This window comes from Doryrhamphus excisus, linkage group LG6, assembly GCF_037039965.1.
Source record: "Doryrhamphus excisus strain RoL-2023G ecotype Guam linkage group LG6, RoL_Dexc_Guam_v1.1, whole genome shotgun sequence".
Taxonomy (NCBI): domain Eukaryota; kingdom Metazoa; phylum Chordata; class Actinopteri; order Syngnathiformes; family Syngnathidae; genus Doryrhamphus; species Doryrhamphus excisus.
The window spans coordinates 19,009,189-19,027,017 of NC_136362.1; the positions used below are offsets into that span (position 1 = coordinate 19,009,189).

Sequence of the window (17,829 nt, forward strand, 5' to 3'; positions counted from 1 at the left end):
TGCTGAAACCTACCTATGTTCGACTGCTGCTGCTTACTACAGAATGGAAAAAGATAGAAACAAACTTTTTTCTGATGAAAAATGAGGGTCTAATATTTATTTTCTTTCATAAAGCCCTAGAACACGACATTCTGTGTACTTTGATATCAGTCAAAATCGTCAAAAATGGCCGGTACTGAATAATAATGAATATACTGTTAAGGCATGTCGATAGTATCGAAGGAGTGCATCTGGCTGCCGAGCCATATAGGTTTCTTATGGCGAGTCTATATGTTCCTTGTGTACCTACCTCTTGCCCGAAATAAGCTGAGATAGAATCCAGCTCACGTGAACCCTAATGAGGCCAACAGGTATAGGAAATAGATGGATTGATTGATTTGAATGTGAGTGTGAATGGTTGTTGATATGAGCCCTGTGATTGATTGGCAACCAGTCCAGAGTGTATCAGTAATAGACATGGAAAAGTTAAAACGTGATAACCTGGGGGCCATTTTTGGATATTTTGAAAAATATTGATCTCATGATGTTGTATTGATCTGAAATTGCTACTTTGAGTTTTGATAATATCAATATATACAGTATATCAATCAACATCGAGCTTTTGTTGTGGCCAAGCAAACTGTATTTTGGTTACTTGTAGCTGTTGCCTTTGTGCCATTCGTCAAAACGGCCTTAATTTAGGTAAAGTAAATGCAGTATGAATAAAGTCATATTAGCTTGTTGAAAGACGAACCTGTATGTCGAGCAACTTGTGACCCACTTCTGGGCCGTGGAGCCTCCCACAGCAAGCCTGTGCCAGGAAGCCGTGGTAGCCAAGGAAGTTCCACATCTGCCGTCAAAAGTTTGAAGACGTGGTAATACTCGCTTGCTCGCTCGCTGCTGTTTGGAGCGTTCACCCCAGGCTCTTCGCTTCTTTCACATTTTCTCCTGTGGAAAAAAAGACAAGTGAAATATGTCCGTCGCTGGAATTAAGAAGCAATTTTACAAAGCCAGTCAAGTAAGCGCTACTTTTGTAACTTTAATTAGCCGCTAACGAACCAACTAGCTAGCTTGTTAGCATTGCATTCATTTTAATGGGAAGTTTATGGTACCTTCAAGCTAGCTGCTGAGGAAAACCGAGCTATCTTGAGGTAGGTTTATAATAGAAGGTTTTTGCAAATTAAATGACATTATGACAAGTTTTTTGGCTTAAACCATAAATAAACTATTCAAACTAGGACAATGTACATTAATTTTGTCTTGTGTTAATGACTCGCAACTTTTGGGAGCTTAGTGTGTATCTTTACCTGTGAATTTAAAAGGATGTTTCTTTTTCTGTTTCCTACTTATTTTGTTCACTTTAATATTCAGAGCAAATGGTCAATGTGAATTTATGTGACATTATGTTGACTCACGCTGAGCCCAGAGAATTAAAACGTGCTGCTTTAGAATGGAATCTTCTAATCTTATTCCAAGACAAATTCGATTAGATTTGAGAAGAAAAAACGCTTATTTTGAGAACAGATGCTGAAGAGATTTAGCAAAATACTGAACCATCTGTCCAACATTTGTCCAAAGTAGACCAGAGATAATTGCTATTTAGTCAGATTCATTAAAGAAAAGCATTCACTGCCGTATATCAGTATTTTGACCTTGTTTCTCACTTCATCATTGTAAATATTCAAAGTGACAAAGATGATAAAATATTTGCAAATGCCTGGAATCAATGTCAGGCATTTTAACATTCAATTTTATGAGGGTTGTGTTGCTGTTCCTTGCTATTAGAAACAAAAACATGACATAACTGGCAAAACCAGTATCCCATGATGTTGTTTTGCAAGTTACTGCTTTGGCGGAAACAATATGTGATTGGAGAAGCACTGAACTTGCAGTGGGAGTGTCTTGCATTGTGGAAACTTGGAATCTTACTAATGCAAATACTCCACCCAGACCGGTCTCAGAGTCCGGTGGGCTTAGAAATGTCAAAAATGTAAACAAAAATAAAAACAAACCAAGACCAATAGTCACAGCACTTAACAACAAAAGCATCAACATGCCTGTGTAATGTCATTTCATCCATTGAACTTATCAATCTTCTACTCATGACATTCATGAGTGACATTCTTCAACAATACATGCTTCTGGTCAAGAAGCTAGATGTATTTAAATGACATGATTTTAACCATCTCGCAGTGTTTAAAGCCAAGTCTAATGGAAATGTGAAGCTAAATTATTATCATTATCATATTATTGTCATGCTGCCCTGTCATTACATCACAGGCGTTACGTCTCCGATAAGGAAATAGCAGGATATTTGAAGTGTTGGCTGTTTTTAAATGAAAACACACAACTCAATATAGTCATTGGTACTGCACACGATTTACAGGTAAGAATATAAAGGTGTACATACATATATATATATATATATATATATACTATATTAAAGAGAGTGTGCAAGTGTTCTATAACAAAGAAGTGATGGTAACTGAGTAGAGAGCAATCTGGTGCTACTCGAGGCTGAACTCTCCCAAGTTTTTCCCGTGCGGTGCAGATAGAGGCCGCCTGCCCAGGTTGGTGTTTGCCCGTTAAACTGAGGTGCTGCTGATGTTTAGGGAGTGTGTTGCATTCTTCCACCTCCAAATCCTAACTTTTGAGTATACAGGGCTACATCTACGTAGGATATCGTGGCAGGACAGTTTACTGTTTTGTCAAGTTCCGGTTCTGATTTTATGTTTTTCCTCATCTTGTTTCTTGTTTTTCCTGTTGCAGTGGCATAAACAGCCACAGAAAAAGCAGAGAACATGAGATTTGATATGCCACTTGAAAATTTGCGTTCAACTCTAAACTGTAGGATCTAGAGCAGAGGTAGGGAACCTATGGCTCGGGAGTCAGGTAGGGCTCTTTTGATGGCTGTATCTGGCTCTCAAGCATTTCTTACCACAATAAAAATTTATTTTTGCTAACATTTTAAAGTAAACCATCACAGAAATTACTGTTAAAAATAATATTCAAAATCAACAACTTTCTTATGCATTTTAATTCGTCCATCTATATTCTGCTGCAATACGGCCAACCATATCTATCTTTCCTGATGATATTTTCCAGGTCAAACACCAAAACTTGATTATTACTGGGTAATGCTGTAGTCTACCTCGGTCATTGAGATGTCAAAAAAAAATGTAAACTTTCCTCCTTTAGTCAAATAGCTAAAGCTGCAGAACCAAGCCTTCTGACGAAGATGGCCAAAAGAATGAAATACGTCTACGGAGTACGGTGCAAAACTATGCAGCAGCAGAAGTTGTATTAATGGCAACAAGTATTTGATTTATTATTAGACACTGCGCTGCTCACGAAAGTGTGCTGGCCACACCCCATTGGCGTGGGGTAGTGTGCCTGGTCTACGTAATTAGAGCCCATTATCTAAAACTGTTGGTCTTACATAAAAAGCACACATTTTATTGCATTCAATGTTTAAAAAAATTTATATGGCTCTCACAGATACACATTTTAAAATATCTGGCCTTCATGGCTCTCTTCGCCAAAAGGTTCCCGACCCCTGATCTAGAGGTTCCACTCCATATCTCATGAGGAGCAGCAAGTGTAGCGTTTTCAGTACTTGTTTTCTTTATGTTCTCAGATGGTGAGCGAGAAGGTTGGAGGTGCTGAGGGAACCAAGTTGGATGAAGACTTCAAGGACCTTGAAAGAGTACTGCATGCATTTTAAGATAAATGTGCAATTGAATATTACACAGACATGTTTCAGTGTTTTGTCTGTGCTTGCAGAGAGCAGATGTTACCAGTAAAGCCTTCATTGAAGTAGTCAACAAAACAACAGACTACCTCCAACCCAACCCAGCCACCAGAGCTAAACTGGTCATGGTCAACAAGGTGTCTAAATTACGTGGGCAAGCAAACGATGGTCCTGGCTACCAGCAGCCCGAGGGTGTGCTTGGCGAAGTCATGATGAAATATGGACAATGCATGGGCAACAACAACAACTTCGGTAAAGAAATACGTCATTATTTTAAGGTTAAAATTGTGTATGACATTGCCATAAAAATTAGCTGCCTGATCATATTGGTATTGTTTTTTCTGTCTATTGATTTCAAGACCTCAATTTTTAGCATAACTTAAGCATGCGCATCCTGTGAAGCCACACAGCTCTGTCATGATGGCAGACGGAAGCATAGTGTAGTGTCCCCATACAATCACACAGAGTCTTGTGCTCTTTCATAACTTTATTCTGATCTGAAAACAACAACATCAGTGCAATTCCAACACCATATACTATGTATCTCCAACTCACAAACACGTCCCTAGTCTGCCTCGCAACAACACTGCCTAGTCACTAAACGTCCGCAAGATGCAATATTATGTGTGTATGTGTGGTGTAAATAAATTGAAAAATAAAACAAAATCTGGGAAATGCATCTTGTGGCATCACATAATTATGTGCTGGACAATATCAGTGTATTGGTAAAAAAAGTGTGTGGTAGACATATTTGTAAACTGTTCTTAATGTCACATTTTTTGTCAAGATGCTAAATATTATTATATACCTTACAGTAACCAACACTTCATGAAGCTCATATTTTGAATACATCTCCTGCAGGTGGTGCTCTTATTGAGATTGGAGAATCAATGAAGGAACTGGCTGTGGTCAAGAGCAGATTGGATATTGATGTTAAGCAGAATGTCATTGATCCAATGCAAGAAGTGGTCGAGAAGGACATTAAAGATATCCAGGTACAAGCAGAAGAGGATTAAGCATTGTAATATTTGTTTAGATTGTCGGGCATCGCTGTCATGGTTATTCGTAAAGGTTGAATGGAAGCAATTGGGCTCTTCTTGTTTGTTGAAGATGTTTCATCTTTTGTCCAAAAGGCTTCTTCAGTTCAAACATTTTTAATTTTAGAGGCAGTGTTTCCTGTTTATGTCCTGGTTGGTGTGTCCCCTGGGGTTGGCCACACTAGACATGTTGTAGTTAATGTGTCCCAGTGTAGGAAATAGGGAAACTCCATACCCAAAAGTTTAGTACAGAAATAGGGCTGGTCGATATGAACCAACCTTCATGTCCTGATATATTTAGTTTGAATATTGATACACGATACTATTTTTCAATATTTACAAAAGAACAAACTATGAAAGAGTGCCCGGTGTTAAGGGGAACTTTTTAAATATCAGCAACACAAATATACTTTACTTTGAACAGGGGGAGAAGTGCAGAAATATTTGTAGTGCTTCAGCACTTGACAGCCGCTCAAATTACTGAGCCACTGCTTTTTATTTTCTGACAACTTCCGCATGTTTGTTGAAGACTGAGTGGGACTTCTCCTCCTTCATGCAAGGAGGGGAAGGGGCAGGAGCGGTGCTCAGGAGCGCCCCCACATATGGTGTACAGTGATGAGTGAGAACTCTGGATCAATTTATACCGATATGAACAGTTTGTTTTTGATATTGTGCTTAAAGGAAATACCGATATGTTAATAAAATTGATATATTGCCCATTCCTACACTGAAGCCGTTTGGACAAGAGGTAAAATTCAGTTGCCTCGATTCAAACTTCAACCGTGGATAAACATAGTGATGCATGCCAAAGTTTGCTACAGTGGCATAAAGTACTTGGCAGCCTTGCGGTGGAAGGATTTTATACAAAACAAAATGAATGAGTGGTCATAATGTGATCACATGAAGCTGAAATGAAGTCTTCATCGCTCACAATTTGTAATCTTTTTACACCATCAGCAAAAACTGAAGAAACTCGAAGGCCGCCGCCTGGACTATGACTATAAAAAAAAACGCCAGGGTAAAATACATGATGATGAAATCAGGCAGGCCCTGGAGAAGTTCCACGAGTCCAAAGAGGCGGCTGAGAGTTCCATGCACAACCTTCTGGAGACTGACGTGAGTGGCCAGTTGAGTGACTTACAGTTGCACATATGGTGTTTCTATAAGGTTGAAAGAAGCATGTTGTATGACACCAGTTGTCCCTCACTACATCGTGGTTCGAACATCGCTTCCTCACTTTATAACATGTTTTTAAATTAATTAATTAATGAAGGAATGTTTCTTGGTTGACTATGACCTAGAATTAATGCAGAAAATAAAAAAGTGTCAGTAATGTTACATTGATGAGACATTATGTTATATTACATTACAATTTTACAATGGAAAAAACACAATGTTTATAGAGATTCTAAGCAAAAGTAATGTTTTGATTTTTTTTTTTTTTTTTTTGAAAATGTGGCATTGCCAGTCATGAATACACAGGAATCCACTGTACCCTGTTGTGTGCCGGTGTAGATTAGATCTGTCTAAATTCAAGTTTGACACTCAACTAGCATCTTAACTGTATTTTTAAGGAGTATAGAATAGGATAGAATAGCTTGTTTGTTCCAGACTTTGTAAGTCAAGCCGTTGTGAATAACAACATTTAAAAAACAATTTGTATAATTCCTATTTCAGTGTTTGGCTTCACAGAGATGTGTAAATCTTTGTAATTGTTAATCTGTAGGTGGAGCAGGTGACCCAGCTGTCCTTTTTTGTAGAGTCTCTGCTGCAGTACCACAGGGGTGCCACAGAGATTCTGGAGAACCTTTCTGTCAACCTGAAAAAAAGGTCAGTACTGGGACTATTTTTGGAACCTGGAGTTGCGAAACCTAATTCAGCAGGTCTCCTCTTTTTACCAGCTATTTACAAGAGTTGAATAATATAAAATAGATCATATAATTGTTTTTAGTGATCTTTTTTATATTTAGTTATCACACACTTGACACTCCATTTGATTCTGCATTGCCTCCATTATTCACACAAAGTGAATTTTTGTGGTGTGTTAAATGTGCAAATGATTATAAATGACCAATGCTCAAAGCATTCTCCTTGTTTACATTTGTTGCAGGGTGACTGAGAGTCAGTCCCAACCCAGGAGAGAATACAAACCCAAGCCAAGACAGTCCTTTGACTACGGCGAGGCGGAGCAGTCCAACGGAGGTTATACATCAGCCATGACAAGCCCTCCAGCTTACACCCCAGGTAAATATACTTACATGGAATGCATACGCCTATTTGTTATGTGACTGATGATTCTTTCCTTCTGCGACCTAAAGTACCTCCACCACATCCAGATTCGTCCTTCCAAAGAAGTTCGATCAGGAACAGAGTGTGTGAGTGAGCCAGAAAAGGATGATTTGTGTTGTTCGCACAAAAATTTTACTTCGTAATTGAGCTCCCTCTGTTGCATATTTATGAGGTAGTTGAGTGATGACGAAGTTTTTTCCAGTCTGACGGGGCAGTTCTAATAACATTGCTAGAGGATAAAGGGTGCTGTTGGGTCGACTAAATTCAATTTGTCAAAGCCCTTGCAAAAGGATGTGGCTTGTCAAATGGGACTTTTGCAAAGGCTGCAGAGAGACACACACTCTTTTAAATGCCATGCTCGTTCTTCCGATTTTATGAGAAATTCATGAATTCAACAAGCGTGTTTTCAAAGAACTTGTTTGTATCCGACAGCCTCTTTATTGAAACATCTGGGTTTTCTCATCACTCACTCGTCCTCACCAGAAATTAACTGTGCATTGTCATTACATTCTTATTAGCAAAACCTCCACCAAGGCCCATGTGTCACCTCTAATTGTTGCCAGTCTGGATCTAATCTAGATGAAACTCAGTTTCACATTACGACATCTCCTCCTGCATAGCAGCTTTCCTTCCATTGATGTTATTGTGCCATTCTATCTAAATTTTATCATGTAATTCCTTCAATGTGAAGATGTAGGGTTCTTTGGTGTAGCTGTTCGTAAAGTGTGTAATAACCTCCTTGGTGGAAGTAATAAAACATGTCCTTATGTAACTTGTTGGTGTAGGTTTTGAGTTTCACATTGTTACACTTCCATCAGTGTTGGTTGAAACAGCTCCTGGTTTCTGTTGCAGACTCCTAATGGAAACATGCTGGTCCCCACACACACCTTCTAATGAAATTCATTTCAGTCAATGCTTATCTTGTCAGGGGGAAGCTGTCAATATATTCTCCTACCTCACTTTGCTCCACTTTGTCCCATTTCAGCGGAAGAGCCATGCTGTAAAGCTCTGTACGACTTTGACCCCGAGAACGGGAGCGAGCTGGGCTTTCGTGAGGGAGACATCATCACGTTGGTCAGCCAAATCGATGAGAATTGGTTTGAGGGAAGGCTTCGTGGCAAGACAGGATACTTCCCCAACAACTATGTTGAAGTGGTTGTTCCACTCTCGCAGTGAACACAGCGCACAGGATGAAACGTGGAATGTAAGAGGATTATTAAGTCCAACAAGCGACATATTTGTGGAAAAACTACCCATCTCATGACATCTGCCTCTTTTGCTATCTAGAACACATTTGGTCTAATATTACATTACCAAGGACATTTAAATCATTTTTAAAAGAAAAAGGACCAAAGGCTGTTTGGCTGCACTTGCCACACTCCAGTTTTTCAACACATGCACCTGTGCACTTTTTACGTAATCACTTGTTTCTGGAAGCATCAAAGTATCTTCAACACTAAAGTGCATCATCTTTAATTTAAACCAGAATACTCACAACATCTTGAAGGCTATTTTGCTATTATGCACACTTTGGTTCTAAATACATCATGTTTTATTTGAAGTTACGTATCTTCACCTCACATGGGTGACTGGTGTTTGAGCGAAACATCTGCTGCCACCTGGTGGCAGTGTGTTGCTCATGCACCATGTACTATGGACGCCTGTTAACGCAAACTTTAATGATAATGTGGGAGGAATAATCTATATAAAACACATTTTAATATTATTTCCGAACAGCTTTTGCACAACTATACCTCCCATCTCTGAGCTAATGCTAAAAAAGGTACTGTTTACCACAGAAACGTGCAACACAATGCTGCAAAATTCAATTAATGCTATTTCTAAAGAAGGCACATACTTAGATTTTGCCTATAATGCATCCAATCATGGAAAATATCGACGTTAAATTGTAAACGAATAACACCAAAGCCAAAACATCCATGCTTCAGCTCCTGTATTTTCTCAGGCTCTATTGATGCTGCTGGCAGTGTCGCTTACAATGTTTTCTGGGCTCCTAGCCATGTGTTTGTATGTGAATTTTCTGCCTGTGATTAGTTTTTTGTGAGTATGCCGGGTAAGCTAGTCTTTGTGTATTTAACCTTTAATTAGAAGCATGTAACTTTGTCTGATGTGTATTGGGGCTGTTTTGTACCATCTGACAGATGCATTCCCTCATCTATTGTGTAGAGAGTTTAGTAACTTAAGCAAGCTCTGTACACAATGGTTGTTTTCACTTTGGTTACGCCCATTACAGCAGGCTAGGGTGGTGAGGGTCTGCTCTTTTGCCCAAAATGCCAACTTTCTCCTCTTCGCAATGATGATCCCCTTGTTGGACCGCCCCACTCAACTCTGCCATCCCTATTTGAAGCTTGAGTGGAACAGACAGTTCTTTTCAGCAGGGAAAGACACACAGCAGCAGATTATGCCCTCCCCCTCTCCTCTGTATTCACCACCTGCCCCCCCAATACCTCTGCCCTGTCTCTCATTATCTGCCCCCATCCCAATCCTATAGTGCCTTTTGGAGCTCTGGCGTCCATCGCCGGAATAATCTCCTCATTGTTATAGTAGTATATGCATCTCAATGTTTGCATGCCTCCTATGACACTTACTTTATTTGGGGGGTTCATCTGTGCAGCTTAATAACTACATAGTTCAGGTGTGTGTTTACATACCTTATTGCACTAAATCTAAGACGTTGAGAAGGGGGATGTTGAAAGTAAATAATATCTTGGAACAAAGGGCGTATAGATCAATTTTTGTGTTGTGCTTAATCATTGTGGCCTGAATGCTATGACCGGCCTTTACAGCGCGCCACTAGATTGTGTGAAATGTCATTATTACCCATGTCAGAATTAATGAAGGAAGTGTTATCAAAGCTTTATTTTATCATACTTTATTAACCTCTTTGCATGCGTCAACTCTACTACATTATGTCTTAAGAAACGTCTTCATTTGGTAACTGTGACACATTAGGACACTAAAAGTAGTATTGTCCTGGATTATCTTGAGGATATGTGAATTACCTCTTTGGGATGTTTTATTTTGGGGGTTTATTTTATGTACTATGTGTATGTAAAGGGGATTGGAGGTTGTCTGTTTGCTTTTTGAAATAAATGTAGCGTCATAATATTTGTCTGTATTTCACTGTACGCTGTGTTATATTTTTATGTTGTCTGTCAGACTTAATGGATCTATTTACAGTTGTAGGGTTGAATGAATGCAGTGCATGAACATATTTCTCTTCCAAATCAATATATAATCTGCACAGTGCCCCATGTGTATGACCCCCACCTCTCCCCGACACAGCATGCCCCCACCAGCCAGCTGTTGGTTTATTGCCACGGTACCATCTTATCGGCTGGGAAGGCGTGTCCCTTGGCCGGGCTCTGCGCCCCTTTGTCCTCCGGTGGTGGTGCTCAGCCAGCGACAACTCATGGCGGCTGCACCCGTCAGGCAGCGCCCTGGGCCGGGGGGATCGCGCGCTCATCTCCCGCCTTGCTACTACGAAGGCTACCTGGAGAAAAAAGGACCTAAAGAAAAGGTAAGCTCGGCCTCTTCGTGTCTTCCAGGTGCCATGTTGGCGGTGCATGTCGTGCTTTGGTAGTGGTGTCGGTCAGCGTACCGGTGGATCCCAATCATTCTGCTCAGAGCTGTCAACCTCCTTATTGTGCTGGTATGGTCGCTGGTCCCAGTAGGGATTGTTTTCTTCCTTTGCCGGTTGTGTTTTTCAAGTGCGATCATGCTACAGCGACGCCTTAATTGTCGTCTGGGTGCATTGAAATGTTTAATGATTAACTGAAGGGATTTTATTCTGTCTGCTTTCAGGGAGAATATTGTATTCACTGTAACAATATGCTCTACAATATTTCCAATATCTTAAAGCTGTGCATGGTTTCCTAGGTGCATGATGATGACACACGGGGTATCCAGCCCATCAGTGGACCCCGGTGTCTCATTAGGTTGTTTTTACTGCAGACTAAGGACTTGTCATTTGAGCCAGGCTCAGGTGCAGGCTAATGCAGGGATTCATTGACAGCAGCTGCTGCCCACCCACATCCATCTCTTGTGGCAGGAAATTAGATGAATGGACTAAACATTCTAATAACCAGATGCTACTCTTCTCCCCCTGTGTGACAGGCACCCAAACGTCTGTGGACATGTCTGTGTGGGAATGCTTTGTATTTCTTCAATAACGCCAAGGATGCTCATGTAAGATGCATATATTGAACACAGTCTCTTTCAAATCTAAACATGAGATATTGGTGTGTTTTGCAGTATGTGGAGAAGCTGGACCTCAATGGGTTTGTTTCCTTGAAGGACGATTGCAGTCGGGACAAAAACTTGGAGGCAGCCAGACTCATCCTGCGCATGAAGGATGGAGAAACCAGAATAACAGTAATGTCATCCATATTGCACACAAGTAATATGTACTATGTACTTCCTGGGTTAACCCTCCATGGACCCACCTAGGATGTTTTAGCCACTTCTTCATTTTAAAGTATTATAAGTATTTTTGCCAATGTTAATGTTAATGGATTCCCAAAGTCAATAGTTTGAATCAAGTTCTCTTCATACTTTCTAGAGGGATGTATGTTCATATGTGAGTGTTTGCATCCAAAGTCACTTCATGGCACCATACAACTTCTTTATCAAATTGCTGGCACTCCCATCTTTCTTTGGTCGCTTGACGAGTTATTTAGCAGCCATGCTCAATACAAAATGCACAAACAATGAGCTGGCAACATGTAGGTTGCTTTGTTTGGGCACTCAATATTGCCAAAGAAAAAAATGATTGACGAAAATTGGAGCGTATGAAAACCAAGGTTCCACTGTGGACGATTTTTATAGCATATTATTCAGGTTCCCGGGGTCTTAAGACATAAAATGATAATACTTCAAAAATCAATGTTATAATTGATTGATATATCCAAGGCTCTATCACGTCATCCCAAATAATCCACTCTGCATTCCGTAATGTTTTTTTGTGTTACTTGGTAAAATAATGTGTGTACTAATGACAATGTCTCATGAATTTTAAAAAATAAAATAAAACCTTGTGGTTCAGAGTAGGAATGAAGCTCATTAAATATTTAAGCATAGAAAGTGGCAGGGAAAATTTTATGACTTTTTGGTTTTCTGAAGGGACACATTTGGGTCCCAAGTGTCCTAAGTGTGCATTTTCTCTGCGAACCTCTGGTGTTTCTCTAATTTATCTTTTACTCTTTTTCTAGGCACCCAACTTGGAATCAAGGGAGCTCTGGAAGGGCTTTCTCTACTCTGTCACAGATGTAAACATTAATTTTCCCACTTTGAATGAATTTGACAGCTTATCAGTGTTTTACTGTGTACCTCCTTCTTCACTCTTGTTGAACCACAGCTGAATGTACCATCAAGTCTCACGTTGCTGCCTGGCCAGCTCCAGATGCTGAAGGAGGTCGTGGACAAGGAAAGGTCCAGGCGGAGAAGTCGCACCCCAACACGAGCACCACCTTCACCTCTTTCTGTCCCTCTAGTAGGAGAGATCCCCCCGTAAGATCTCTTTTGATTTTTGAATACATTGTACATTTGCTCATTCTAATAAGATGTAGCATTCGTGAGGGATCAATGCACTACAGTTGTCCCTCGTTAATTGCGGTTAATTGGTTCCAGGTCCGACTGCGATAAGTGAATTTCAGTAATTCATTAGTAAATAAAATGAATATTTTTGTAGTTACAGCATAGAAAACATTTCTAAATATATTTATACCATCAAGCGCACCGTAGAAATAACACCCCTATTGTCACCTTTACACTACTATTATTCTTTGTTTACACCACATTGTGCAGGCTATGAGATCACTGCCGCTGCTAGCTACCGAGCTAACTAGTTAGCCTCTCCAATTTAATTATTGTAAACCTAAAGTATTTTAAACAGTGTGAAGTGTGTGGTGAATAACAACAAATTAAGAAGCCCAAACCTTACCACGTCCACACAGAATGGGAGGATAACTTTTTTTTCACTCTGTCGGATATGCCACAGCTGACTCCATGCAGTGTGAAGGTCATGTCATCTAAGGTTATGTAAAATTATTACCCCCTCGTGGCCAGAGTACTACATATGCACTCTTAAATTAAATGTTTTCGTACGTTATATTTCACTATATTGTGCCCATGTACATAATGTGATCTCCTGCATGCTATCATTACTATGGCTGTGTTTACTGACATGCATGGGTTGGGTGTGAACGCAGGTGTTTTCGCCCCGTGTCTCGTACAGAGGCCGAAGTCCTCCTTGAGAGACACCCCGACTGTGGAAACATGCTGTTGCGACCTGGAAGAGATGGATGCTCACTGGCTGTCACCACTCGACAGGACCTCAACGGGTACAGTTTGAACATCTGCTGTGCGTACTAAACGCTACCTACAACTTCAAGCATTTCAGTGACTTGGACTTTTGTGCTCCATCAAGGTCTGTGTTCAGACATTACCGTGTAACGCAGAGGGACCAGGGTGGCTACGTGATTGATGTCGAAAATCCAGTAAGTTGTTGTAAAGGTGGAATTGTAGTTAGACATTAACATTAAAAATATTACATCATAGAATATAGAACAAAAGCAAGTACTGTAATCAGTCAATTGTGTGTGATGTCCATTATACATTAGCAGAGGTTGGGTCAACACAATATAATGTACTTTTTTACACTGTAATTTTTGCATCTTATTTACTTATTGTATACATTTTCCATTTTCATTAACACGAGGGATGAAAACCATTCATTCATTTTCTACCGCTTTTTCCTCACGAGGGTCGCGGGGGTGCTGGAGCCTATCCCAGCTGCCTTCGAGGGAGAGGCGGGGTACACCCTGGACTGGCCGCCAGCCAATCACAGGGCACATATAGACAAACAACCATTCACACTCACATTCATACCTATGGACAATTTGGAGTGGCCAATTAACCTAGCATGTTTTTGGAATGTGGGAGGAAACCGGAGTACTCGGAGAAAACCCACACATGCACGGGGAGAACATGCAAACTCCACACAGAGATGGCCGAGGGTGGAATTGAACCCTGGTCCTCCTAGCTGTGAGGTCTGTGCGCCGCCGATGAAAACCAATGTTTCAAATGTTCTATATAAAGCAATATAGGCTTATGGACTCCCGTATTTTTTGGTGCACAAATGATGACCTCATCAAACCACATCTGAAGCACTTAAACAACCGTGGGTGGCTCGTAACAAGCTTGCTCATTCCTGACTACTGTTATGTATGCTTGTGGCGTCTCCGTCGGATATTAAACTTGCGATTTGTGATGACTGCAAAGCGTTGGTTATGTGAGGTTCCAATATTATTCAGTGAGGAAAAACAGAAGGTAAAATGTCTTGTTGTTTGTTCCAGCTTTTACATTTGCTGGTAGTGTAAAAGTTTTGTACTGGCTTCTGCAGATTCCTTGTGCAACACTTCATGATGTTATTGATGCCCTGGTGGAGAAGACAGCTGGAACTCTGCAACCTTTTCTCCTAGAGGAACCTTATGAGGAGAATATTAGTGAGTATATACATACATCACAATTACAGCTTCCTGGTTGCTTTTTTCCCCCCGCTTAAGTAGCACTTACATTTCTGGGGATCACAATAGATGAAAATATGAGCTGGAAACCTCATATTACAAATATACAACATAAGGTGGCCAGAAATATTTCAGTATTGAACAAAGCAAAACTTGTTCTCAATCAGAAATCACTCCACACTCTCCACGCTCTCCATTGTTCTACCATATCTTACTTATTGTGTGGAAATATGGGTAACTATAAAAGCAATCTTCACTCGCTAAATGTACTGCAAAAAAGGTCAGTAAGGATAATTCATAATGCCGTTACCAATTTTCTAAAAATGTCATCCAATACTTCTCTACAAGAGAGGAGAAATATGATCTCAGGGAAGAAGTACATTTGAAACACTTATATGCTAGGACTACGTTAAAAAGCCATAGCATTTCAGTATGTGGAATCAAACTATGGAATGGATTGAGTAAGGACCTCAAACAATGCAGAGTCTTGAACCAGTCATGATGTGCTATATATATCAATATATTGACACTTACTATGGTACCCATTATGTCATTGGATGGTCATATCACCTCCTACTTCAGTACGAGGTACATTATTTAAAAAAAAAAAAAACTTAAACTGTATTATGGAAAGCAGGAAGTGAACAAATGTAACAGTTACTGATTGTAAAAGTACCAGATGGATAAGCTTTGCTTCTTCCTACTCCTTTTGGACATGTGGAACTGTGAACTGATTATGGGATGCACTCAATTGTAATCTGATGCATGTTCAAATGAAATAAAACCATTACCATTACTGTTTATGTCCTCAGCGTACGTTTCTGCCAATGATGAGAACGGAGAAAGGATCCTCCACACTGCGCCCACCAGCCCCCTGCCAAAGGCTCCTGCACTGCCCCCAAAGCAAGGTGTGTTTCATTTCATTTGCTCTCATCTTTCATGATCTCAACTAAAGCTTTTACCATAATCCACCCACCTCACAGATGTGGCATATCATTAGACATGATTATGATTAGACAGCATGATTACTGCACAGGTCTGCCTTACACTGGTCCCAATAAAAGGTCACTCCAAAATATGTTGTTTTACTGTATTTGTGTGCATAGAAAACAGTTAAGAGTTCAACTCATGAAAGATGGGAGTAAATACAAAACTGATATGTTTGTTGAGTACAAATGAAATCAACCCTAAATAGAAACATCAACAATGGCATTTCAAATATATCGCTGGTGCAGATCGCTGGCCCGGCAGCCCCCTGTCGCGATCCCCTGCCCCAGACCGCCGAATCCTGACGTCATCAGTGCCTGCCTCGCCTACCAACCCCATGAGACGACTCATCCTGTCCCCTTCCCCTCTCGCACAAAGTGAGTGCTGCAGTCGCTGTCCACTCTTTGTTCAAGTCTGACCCTCACTTCCTTTTTATTCATCATGCAGCCCTCAACGAGGAGCTGAAAATGAAGTTGGAGAAGAGACGAGCCAGCCAGGAGTGATATAAAAGGACGCGACTCCAGTGCCAAACCCCTTCTCATTTCAACTATGTATTCATCCTGTGCCTTGTAAGGTGGAACACAAAAGGCTGCCAGCAGCCACTATCTCATAGTTGTCATAGGTATTGATGTTGGGCTCGTGTAATGATGTGGACACACTGGACGTCATACTTGAACTGCACAAAGTACTGTTTACTGAGCACAAAAACTTTACTCACAATGACTCAAAACCTGACAAGTAGGGACCACTAACTGGGCCTGGTGCTATTTCTAAGAGACGATGTTTGTGTGCTGACCTGCTTGTGTTACTACTCATTTTCAACAATCCAACCCACCGAAGAGCACTAGAACAAGTGAGCAAAGAATACATACTGTGATGGCGTGACACCTTTAATTTTTCATTTCCTTCTTCCTCGTGTTCTGCTGTGACTCACCAAGGGTGCCTGAAAATCCCAGGTGACTCCAACTGTACTTCCTTTCAAGAACAACAATGTCATTTACATGCAAGGGCGCCTCCTAGTGGAATAAACTACCATGAACAAACCTGCACAACAGTTGTACTAAACGTTTGGGTGTGCCTTTAGGCTTTATTTGCTGTGTTAATTATTCATGCCACACCCTCCTCTCGGTCCTAACTTGACCTTGGAACCTTTTATACAACAGAGGGTGTCAACATGACCAATTAATTACACAAAAGAAATTGGGTAGTACTTGCAAATCTAAAGTGTGTGACTAAGGAAACTACGAATGGCATGACTGAAAATGGTTTTTTTTTTATTCAAAGTTTGTACATGTTTTTGTGAGATATAAAGGGCATTAAATTGTTTTTGCATGGTTGCGAATTTGTCAGCTGGATTTTTTTTTTCATTCTTGCAACTACAAAACAAAATCCCTGACAAAAGTTATACTTGTATATTTGTTTTTTTTAATAAACAATTTTATTTACAATTTTAGGTATACAATATTGGCAGTATATACTGTATGTGTTACATCAACAAAAATATGTTGCAAAATGGAAACATCAAAACATTGTGGTGGAGGGGTTTGAGTGCCCGAGTGATCCTCGGAGCTATGTTGTCTGGGGCCTGCTTGAGAGCACCGCACTGATGGACTCCGTTGTTCTACTGGGAGACTTCAACATCCATTTTGGCAATGACAGTGTGACCTGGAGGGGTGTGTTTGGGAGGAACGGCCTCCCTGATCTGAACCCATGCGGTGTAATGTTGTTGGAGTTCTGTGCAAACCACAGTTTGTCCACAACTAACATCATGTCCGAACATAGGGATGTCCATCAGTGCACTTGGTACCAGGAGGACATCCTAGGTCTATGCAGGTCTATGATGGACTTTGTAGTCGTATCATCATTCCTGCGTCGGCATATTCTGATCAGAGCTGCAGCTGCAAGGTGGTTTACGAACGTCTCTGTTTTTGTCTGACCTTTCTAAATGGATTAATAACCAAAACCAAGGTTACACTGTGGTAGAAACTAGAAGACACTGCAGAAATGGTTCTCAGGTATTGGTAGACAAAAATAGCCTATATTGATAATTTAGTTTGGACTGACTGCTAAGTGGATGATGTACCTCTTTGATGCTGGTTTATCAACCTGACAAGCTCATGTGAATAGTTGAGGTGGGTATAAACCTATGAAATGTCATTTTTCAATTAACTCACACCCAATAAAATATATGAAAAAGAAAATTGTAGTTATCATTTGCATATAATAACACAAAACTTGA

The 17,829-nt window shown here is 40.4% G+C and overlaps 2 protein-coding genes across 3 annotated transcripts; both read left to right on the forward strand.

Moving 5' to 3' along the window:
• The first annotated feature begins 730 nt into the window (after window positions 1-730).
• Window positions 731-8,474, forward strand: LOC131124949 (endophilin-A2-like). Of its 2 annotated transcripts, XM_078791608.1 has the most exons (9): window positions 731-997; window positions 3,617-3,685; window positions 3,763-3,982; window positions 4,592-4,725; window positions 5,725-5,883; window positions 6,494-6,597; window positions 6,878-7,011; window positions 7,086-7,142; window positions 8,042-8,474. In XM_078791608.1, exons 1-9 carry the CDS (start codon window positions 953-955, stop codon window positions 8,230-8,232), a joined length of 1,113 nt encoding a protein of 370 aa, XP_078647734.1. In that variant the 5' UTR covers window positions 731-952; the 3' UTR covers window positions 8,233-8,474. The 2 variants fall into 2 exon arrangements, with proteins under 2 accessions (XP_078647734.1, XP_078647735.1); XM_078791609.1 differs by lacking the exon at window positions 7,086-7,142.
• Window positions 8,475-10,212: 1,738 nt separating this feature from the next.
• stap2a (signal transducing adaptor family member 2a) lies at window positions 10,213-17,760 on the forward strand. Its single transcript, XM_058067589.2, has 11 exons — window positions 10,213-10,597; window positions 11,194-11,265; window positions 11,332-11,451; window positions 12,288-12,344; window positions 12,434-12,585; window positions 13,287-13,418; window positions 13,505-13,574; window positions 14,480-14,582; window positions 15,416-15,511; window positions 15,839-15,967; window positions 16,038-17,760. The coding sequence occupies exons 1-11, from the start codon at window positions 10,331-10,333 to the stop codon at window positions 16,091-16,093; spliced, it is 1,254 nt and encodes a 417-aa protein (XP_057923572.2). The 5' UTR covers window positions 10,213-10,330; the 3' UTR covers window positions 16,094-17,760.
• Window positions 17,761-17,829: the final 69 nt, after the last annotated feature.

Coding starts and splice junctions, on each gene's coding strand:
- LOC131124949 (XM_078791608.1), top strand. CDS start 953: ATGTCCGTCGCTGGAATTAAGAAGCAATTTTACAAAGCCAGTCAA. Junction 3,686..3,762: donor ACTTCAAGGACCTTGAAAGA/GTACTGCATGCA, acceptor CTGTGCTTGCAG/AGAGCAGATGTTACCAGTAA. Junction 5,884..6,493: donor ACAACCTTCTGGAGACTGAC/GTGAGTGGCCAG, acceptor GTTAATCTGTAG/GTGGAGCAGGTGACCCAGCT.
- stap2a (XM_058067589.2), top strand. CDS start 10,331: ATGTGTATGACCCCCACCTCTCCCCGACACAGCATGCCCCCACCAGCC. Junction 10,598..11,193: donor AAAAAGGACCTAAAGAAAAG/GTAAGCTCGGCC, acceptor CCTGTGTGACAG/GCACCCAAACGTCTGTGGAC. Junction 11,452..12,287: donor ATGGAGAAACCAGAATAACA/GTAATGTCATCC, acceptor CTCTTTTTCTAG/GCACCCAACTTGGAATCAAG.